The sequence below is a fragment of the Ostrea edulis genome, chromosome 7 (assembly GCF_947568905.1).
Source record: "Ostrea edulis chromosome 7, xbOstEdul1.1, whole genome shotgun sequence".
NCBI classification, from domain to species: domain Eukaryota; kingdom Metazoa; phylum Mollusca; class Bivalvia; order Ostreida; family Ostreidae; genus Ostrea; species Ostrea edulis.
Genome location: NC_079170.1, coordinates 1,613,469 through 1,622,490, shown reverse-complemented (window position 1 = coordinate 1,622,490; position 9,022 = coordinate 1,613,469). Strand labels below are relative to the sequence as shown.

The window sequence follows — 9,022 nt, the reverse complement described above, 5'->3', positions numbered from 1 at the left end:
ACAAAACTGCGTACACAAAACATAATTTCATAGTATGTCTGTGTTTTTGATAATTTGGATTACATTTATTATCTTATAAATGTGGATTTAAAATGCAGAAGGGGGTATATAATAAATTTATCATTACTACAGTAACTTGATCCGAAGAGTTGGATCACGTCTCGTTGACAGGCGGGGATCATCAGATCAAACTCGACGCTTCGCGTCTCGTGTGATCTGATGATCCGTGCCTGTCAACTCGACGTGATCCGACTCTTCGGATCAAGTTACTGTAGTAATAATATATATTTATTGATAAAATTGCCAACTCCTGTGCATGTACAGTGCTCCTCGATGTGTTAAACTCAAAATACTACTGTATAGTTGTCCAAATGTGTATACAGAATGGAGCCCAAATTCTATGGAATTGAATTTCTTTTGTCCGTAATAGTCAATTCGTTGTATTGCCATCACCACCCCCACCCCCTTTGTTGCCCAAATTCGTCTTGAAAAAAATATTGTTGATATATTGAGGGAGAACTCTAAATATATACATGTGTATAAGGTAGATGTTGAGTGACGTTTACCATTACAAAATGACCTTGAGTGACCTTTGTCTAAAAGCCATTTGCCCATTACTTTGTGATATATATGATCAAAAACAGTGGAAACAAGAGGTACTGTGAACAATGCTCACTAAGAATACCCCCCGCTTACCCCAATCTCCTAAAGGGTGTTGGTAATAGGTAAAACTTCAGTATTATGATCCAAAAGGTATCTAGGAACACAGCATCTCCATGCGATGAAAAAAGCCATTAAAGAATTTAAATGGAAACCATATTGCTACTTTTATGTCCATATGTATGATATGGTGACTGTAGGTGGAAAGGATAACGCTTTAAAGCCCGGAAACCATATTGCTACTTCAATGTCTAGTGCACTTGACCTATGACCTTTTGACCCCAAAATCAAAAGGGAACATCTTCATCCCATAGGTAGTCCATATGTATGATATGGTGACTGTAGGTGGAAAGGATAACGCTTTAGAGCCCGGAAACCATATTGCTACTTCGATGTCCAGTGCGCTTGACCTTTGACCTTTTGACCCCAAAATCAATAGGGAACATCATCATCCCATGGGTAGTCCATACATATGATATGGTGACTGTAGGTGGAAAGGATAATGCTTTAGAGCCTGGAAACCATACTGCTACTTCGATGTCCAGTGCGCTTGACCTTTGACCTCAAAATCGATAGGGAACATCTTCATCCCATGGGTAGTCCATATATATGATATGGTGACGGTAGGTGGAAAGGATAATGCTTTAGAGCCCGGAAACCATTGCGTCTGCAGACGGACGGACAGACAGACAGACGGACAACCCGATTCCAGTATACCCCCCCCCACAACTTGTTGCGGGGGGTATAATAAGGATTTTTTTCTCGTACAAGGTATATATAATATTCTGAGTGATGACCTTTCCAAATTGACCTTGAGAGACCTTGGTCCAATAATTGTTGAAAGGAAGGCTTTTCATATACAAGGTATATGTTTCAAGTAACCTTGATCTTGAATCATTCACTAGTGATAGCTAATACCTCCAAACAATCATTATGTAAAGGATATAAGCCTCAAACTGTCCATTCTGTGAGAGAAAGAACTGATCTGGGAGCAACCTTTGTCTGAAAGCTGTTTGCCTATTATTTATTTGTGTGACATGATCAATACTTGTTCAAAAACTGTTGAAATGAGGAACTTTCTCCTCGTATATGTTCTAATTGACCTTTATAAAATGACCTTGATCCAAAAGTCAAGGAATATTTGTGATCGATTATGAGCAATTTCTGATGAAAGGTTTACGAGATACATGTACATGTATGAACTTTGGCGTACAGCGACTGTACTCCTCAGAAAAATATGTTCAGGGAACATGACCAAAAATACATCAGGGCATGAACTGCAAAGTTTCATACTCGGTGGCAGATAAATTAAGGGGGGGGCACAGTTGCCACCACCCCCCCCCCCTTAAAATTTTCAAAATTTAAGGTAAATCGTGGTGTCTTGTTTAGAAAAATGTAATATACAATAAAAGAAGCAATAATTTCCAACACTCGCGGAGAAATAAATGACAAAATATTTTTTTTGATTTCTTGAATTACTCTATTGGGAGAACTTAAGTTTTTCCGAAAACCCTTAACATTTTCGTCATTTCACTAATTTCACCTTATTAAAAATGATAGGAAATAGTACAAATGACTTAAATAGGAGACATATTTCAAGCCCTATAAAATCTGTAAAATCCTAAATCTGCAATGAGTTGCCCTTCTGAATATGCCTTGATCAAAATAAAATATCGTCATCTTTCACCTGTACCGAGTCGATATGTACATGCGTTGGTTCTCTTTGTTCCAAATGACTATACACATCGGGGGCGATATCAAGGTCACAAAGTGATCTAAAGATTACTTTACAGTCTTTCGTACACATACTATATATAAAAATATGAGACTTACATATTATCGAAGAAAACTGGGGAAAAAAATCATCTGACAAACAGATTTAAACACATACAGCTTGAACACTAGATAACAGCATTAAATAGCGAGAAAATATTATGACATTTTCCCCGCGATACAACTATAGACCTGTACGTCGTGATGTCATATAGTATGAAGTGCACCGAGGTACATTTTATGTTTGTTTTAACATTACTCGGGACACCTTAACCCTGCTGCGTAAAGTGGCGCCCCCCCCCCCCCCCCCCCCCCCGTAACCGCAATTCCTGGATTCGCCCTTGATACCGGCATACTTTTCGTGAAGAGCTAACACTCTTCATGAAGTATGCCAGCATAAAGCATCAAAGCTCATGCCTTCATGTACATGTGAGTATTTTAAAAAATGAAATTTATTTCTTAAGTAAAGAAGAAAAAGCCTGTCTATAGAATGATATAGATTTATTTCAGTAGATGTTAAATTTATTAAATATCCTCGATGTTGTGCGGCCCACATACTGTCTTAATTCACTGGGCGCCACCCACACATAATCCAGAACCGAGTCTTCAGTAGATGTTAAATTTATTAAATATCCTCGATGTTGTACGGCCCACATACTGTCTTAATTCACTGGGCGCCACCCACACATAATCCAGAACCGAGTCTTTACTAGGAGTCACTAGGCCACTTCTGTATTCTGCTTTGTATATGAAAATCTGCCAATAGATAATATCCATACATTTACAAACATAATTCTTAGTGATGCGAAATCTTATTTTAAAGTGGAAATTTCTAAGTCAGTCAATGGCATCAAATATAATGAAAAATCGCAATTTCTGTCACCGGATAAATGTATTAAAATTGATTGTATATTACATGTATATCAAAAGAAAAAATCCTGAATCAGATTAAAAATTAAGTACGTGTAAATATATCTATGCAGTTTATAGCTTGGAAGAATTTTGATAATACACAAATAGAATGTTCTTTCAGTACAATAACACTTGTACATAAGTACATGTACTCAAGTCTTCCACGACAGTACATGTGCACAAGTAGACAGGCTTGAGCTCAGTAACCATGAACTGAAATCACTCTAATCATTTAAAAATTTCCACTTCTTCAGCAAAGTGAAACTACAATACTTTGTAATGTCAGGTTTCATCCAGTATATCAATAAATTATGCAAGATGATATCTAAAATTCCTCATTACCCAAACACTGAAACACTGAATGCCATGTACAAAGTAAAATTTTTAAGTCTGTTCTTTGTTTATTGTCGCCAGGCCACACATCACCTTTCTGCCTTTAGCTTTAGTATCTTCCTGAAGTTCCTTATTGTACATTTTGAGCTGGTAACCGCTAGGTGCGTTCCCAAAAGTCTGAATTTTCAGGTCTGCTCCACAAGTGTTGGCAACAGCTTGTTCTGCCACCTGTAAAACGTGACGGGTTTACATAGTTTATCAATACATGTACATGTATATGATAATAATTGGATTTTATATAGCGCTTTTCCAGCGTACGCTTCTCAAAGCGCTCTACAATACATTATCAACACAGCAGACCTTATATCAATTTAGAGCTTTTTCAGCTTTCTGGGAAGCATACCTTGCAAGCTGCCGTTACAGGCGCTAGAGCACTAACATTCTAACAATATCTTTCACTGTCTATAGCCAGGTACCCCTTTTACACTTGAGTGGAGTGAGGAAATTCATGTAAAGTGCCTTTCCCAAGGACACAACGTCGGCCTGCCACGGCCAGGACTCGAATCCACGACCTTTCGGTCAAGAGTTTGACAGCCTAACCACTATATAGATCACCGACGCCACACATATGGTTTCTATTGATTTTACAAATTTGTCATTTAAAAATCATATTACAGATATTTTTATGTGACCATGTTTATACCTGTACTAGTTTCAAATACAAATTGTACAGAATTGCATTCAATTGTAATTTTAATAAAGAGCGTACTTGAATTCAAAAAGTATTTGAATCTGGCTAAAAGAGCAACAGGAATAAACTACACAGAAACATAATGAAAAATATACACATCTCTTATCTTGAGTGATGCGCATACATTTAATTTCCAGCCTTCTCCATTTTTCCGACTAACCTGTCTCATGGACGTCCCTGCGATGTACTGTAGCATAGGCAGGTACCAGTATTCTTTGCCGTCTATTTTCTGTTTGACAAGGAGAACCAATGTCTGGTCCAGCTTCCTGTCTAGAGATTTCATGTCGCCGCTCTCATCTGCCTCTGTAGATACAACAAGCAGTGTCATTATCAGTGATCCGGAGGAAGATAACTCAGATCTGGAGTGAAGTTAACTCAGATCTGGAAGGAACATAACTCAGATCTGGAGAGAAGATGACTCAGATCTGGAGAGAAGTTAACTCAGATCTGGAGGGAAGATGACTCAGATCTGGAGGGAAGATGACTCAGATCTGGAGGGAAGATAACTCAGATCTGGAGGGAAGATACTCAGATCTGGAGGGAAGATCATTCACTTATAAGTCACTTGTTTATTTGGCCCTATTAAATTTAAATCTGAGACAAAGTTGCTGTTTCTTTTCTTTCTTTTTTTTAAATTTCAGTGCATCAATTTGCTTATTAAATTGTATTGTACGGATTTACAGATTAAATCTTTTATTATTCAAAACTGCAATCAACATCCATATGGGATAAAGAATGAAAGATATTAATTGAATGATTTTCGAACAACAAAAAATTACAGCAATGTGCCCCAGGATTCTGTTGTATTGTTCTCTAGATGACCTGAAATTTGAACTTTTAAAATGCAAATGCTGGACCCAGTTTCAATTTCAGAGTGCAATACACTACCTTATCCTGTTATAATCCCCCCCAAACCCCTTTAAACTTAAATCTGACAGGATGTAATGTGTTATGAACTTCAGATTACAATATCCCAGTGATTGGTTGTTCACCATGATGTTTCCACTTCCCTGTGATTACATGCTTGAATTCATCACGACTTTATTTTCAGTATGAAACGTTGGAATGTAGGTCAATCTCACACCAGGTCTGTATCCTTGGTACACAGGAAATAATAATGTTTTCAAATTACCGGTCACTCTTGGTGCTGGAGAGAACTCGGCCAGTTCTTTGTTCCATATTTCTTCTCTGTCCTGCATGGTTTGCACTGGGACGTTCCGGAGATGGAGTGGTGTGTCCAAAACATTCTTTGTCTGAAGGGCTAATCTGTCTCTGAAATCAAAGCAATCTCACAGAATAAAATTAAAATTCCAAGTCATGAATTTGCACACTTATTCCAAATTTTCAAGGAATCTTGAGTATTATTTCACTGAATTAAATTATCTGCTTAATTTCAAGCTTTTTTTTTTTTTGGGGGGGGGGGGGGTATTTCAACTTGATTTATGCAGATCCTAATACATTTATCATGTCCCAAACTATCTGCAACAGCATTGTTATATATATCTAATATCAAATTCTGTTGTAATATATCCATGGCTTACAGCTCTTTAGATCACACATGCATTTACAAATGAGAAAATCACAAGTCCATTTATGAAAGAGAATTGTGAGTGAGCAGATCACACATGTATTTTCATGAATAAAATCTTGTCACACATGCATTCAATATACATTGTACATGTAAATGTATTTATGAATTAGAAATTACAAACACAATATTTGATGACATGATGAATAACAGGACAGATTTCAGAAATATTATATTCAAACACTTCTTCACAATAAAAAAAACTTTCACTACTTACTCCTCCTGGATTTTGGCGATTTCGTAATCTGAGAGGAGGCTGTTTTCCACCTCTATCTGGTGTCGGTATTCTTTGTATCGCTTCTCAATTTTCCTCAGGGGCGGAGTGATAACTGGCAACCGCTCCAAATACATAGCACCCACCAGATCCCATTTCTCAGGAGTCTCGCTTAATTCAGCTGCCACACTCTGGCTGTAATATCTGTTGTGTTGTGCTGTTTCAAATATTTACATAAAATACCCAATTATAATAAAATGAAAACAAGATGTGTTTGTGAAACACTGATGCCCATGATTAAAAAGTGGAACCAGATCAAAGGCAATGTTAAAGTCACCAGGACAAATATTTGGGTGTCAATGGAAAGGTCTTGCCACAAGAAATACACATAACAAATATGAAAGCTCTATCTCAAGTATGTTGTAAAAGATATGCCCATTACAAAAGACTTGAAAGTCGATTCCGGAGGCATAAAAAAGTCAATCGACAAATTTGTCTCCTGTACTCGGCAGTTTCTTGTACAATTATGATATATACCATACAATGTGGTATACACCATGACACAACGTTACACAGACTATACAAAATGAAACATGTAATTAGTACTAATTACATTGTAATTTTGTTTGGACCGTACCTTAAAATTTCAATAAAAATTAGGGTACATACCAAGTATAAATTGATACTTGACTTTTACACAATTCCATTCTGTATCAAATTCTCAACAGAACCTTATCTCGGCTCGGCTTCAGTCCAAATATTCAGCATAGCCGAATCTTAGCCGAGATTAAAAATGACCCTCAGACGAGACTTTGTATTTGTTCACTGTATCAAAAACCAGTGTTGAGCATTTCTCAAAACAAGACATTGTTTGGATTCTTGCACAAGTCCAGGACAGGTGTAGTGTTGACCCCATACTGTGGTATTACTGTCATTTTATTACTGTTTACTGTGTGCCAATCAATAAACAAGTCCAGTTCAAGGATTCGATTACCATCACATATTGCATTACCCAAGCCTGATCAATTAAATGCATATATTGAACATTAAATGGGGAATGAGGAAATTCGGGCTACATTTTACAGTACCAGTTTGTAGGCGCCCCCAGTTATTTCTTTCATTGACATTAATAAAATAGAATTCTTACTGCCAATAATGCATGCTGATCTGCATTTAAATAATTTTGAAACTGTTAAAACCACTGATCGGGTTCTTCTAACAGACGAAGACATGCTTGAAAGTGAATAAACAAATAAATAAATATAATTATCTCCCTTGTTGCAGCTCTTTTGCGATCATCCTGACGTTTGTTTGGAGGGTAGTTAGTCGTTTCGGCCCAAAGACACTTCGGCCCGCATTGTTGGACACTCAGGCCCAACTTTTTGAGACACTTCAGCCTAACATTTGGAGACACTTTGGCCCAAAGACATTTCGCTCATTTGCGTTTATTAGATATTTGAAACACTAATCTGCATAAATGGTGAATTTTAAAATGGACTTTTTAAATCGGGCCTTAGTTTTAAATCCGTATTGTGGCTAATTATCGCAATATTTCGGCGAACTAATTATTAGAATCAATTACTATATGCATAAGAAAGACAAAATGCATATATACTTTTGTATACTTTGGAAATATGCGATGTGTTCTTTAAGGAATTTTTATCGTACCACACCTGATGTGTATTCAACGGCATAGGGCCGTTTTACTATCTCCGTGTTTTGTTCAAACCCGACGAAGTAAACAAGCCACGGTGAATGACAAAGAAGGATCTATATCGAATGCGGAGGGGTCTATATCGAATGCGGAGGGATCTATACTGCATATGTCTGGCCACTCACCTCTACTAGCGGTATTCGATGTATACAGTAAACAGAATAGACTTGATAATGATGATAATGGTACTGAGTATTTTGCAAACTATTTAAGAACATGTGCGATTTAAACCATAGCGGTGAAATAGTTTATAAACCTTACTGACAAAAAAGTGAAGGAATCTCAAAATAGAAAACGGAACGTGATAAATATCTAGGTAGTCAATGGCAGACTGTACGAGGCATGCAGCATGAAATATTACTTTGATTATAAACATGCAAAAAGAGATTTCCATAGATGCCAAACTAATTGATTGATTGATTGATTGAATATTGTTTAACGTGGAGTCCCTCTCGAGAATATTTCACTCATATGGAGACGTCACCACTGCCGGTGAAGGGCTGCAAAATTTAAACCTATGCTCGGCGCTTATGGCCATTGAGCAGGGAGGGATCTTTATCGTGTCACACCTGCTGTGACACGGGGCCTCGGTTTTTGCGGTCTCATACGAAGGACCACTGCATTTAGTCGCCTGTTACGACAAGCAAGGGGGTACTGAGGACCTATTCTAATCCGGATCCCCAAGGGAAGATGCCAAATTCAAGCGATCGAGAGGTTTAGCAAGAATGCGTGCTCGGGTATAAATCTTACAGCAAAATGCGACATTCAACTCTTTTAGAAACTTGTCAGTAGACAAGGCCCACGTGGTGATAACATCTACCCTGGCACAATCTATAGAAACGTCACCGGTCCTGAATCAGTAACCATTGTAAAATAAAATAAAAGCAACTTCAGTCAAGCACACAGAATCTAAATAGACTCGACCTACAACAATATTAAGAATCTTACTCAAAATGACTTTTACCAAATAGACGAATCTATCCAGAAATTTCACAGGCTATTGCATCTTTGAAATTGAGCAAAGATACAGGAGCGGACAAAATTCAAAACATTTAGAATTTAAAGAAAAGTTTTTCA

At 37.3% G+C, this 9,022-nt stretch overlaps 1 protein-coding gene across 1 annotated transcript; it reads right to left on the bottom strand.

Annotated features, from left to right (window-relative positions):
- Positions 1 to 2,917: 2,917 nt before the first annotated feature.
- LOC130047625 (39S ribosomal protein L46, mitochondrial-like) lies at positions 2,918 to 7,544 on the bottom strand. Its single transcript, XM_056143000.1, has 6 exons — positions 7,379 to 7,544; positions 6,235 to 6,448; positions 5,562 to 5,701; positions 4,590 to 4,732; positions 3,772 to 3,906; positions 2,918 to 3,189 (listed from the first exon to the last, which is right to left on the bottom strand). The coding sequence occupies exons 1-6, from the start codon at positions 7,461 to 7,463 to the stop codon at positions 3,040 to 3,042; spliced, it is 867 nt and encodes a 288-aa protein (XP_055998975.1). The 5' UTR covers positions 7,464 to 7,544; the 3' UTR covers positions 2,918 to 3,039.
- Positions 7,545 to 9,022: the final 1,478 nt, after the last annotated feature.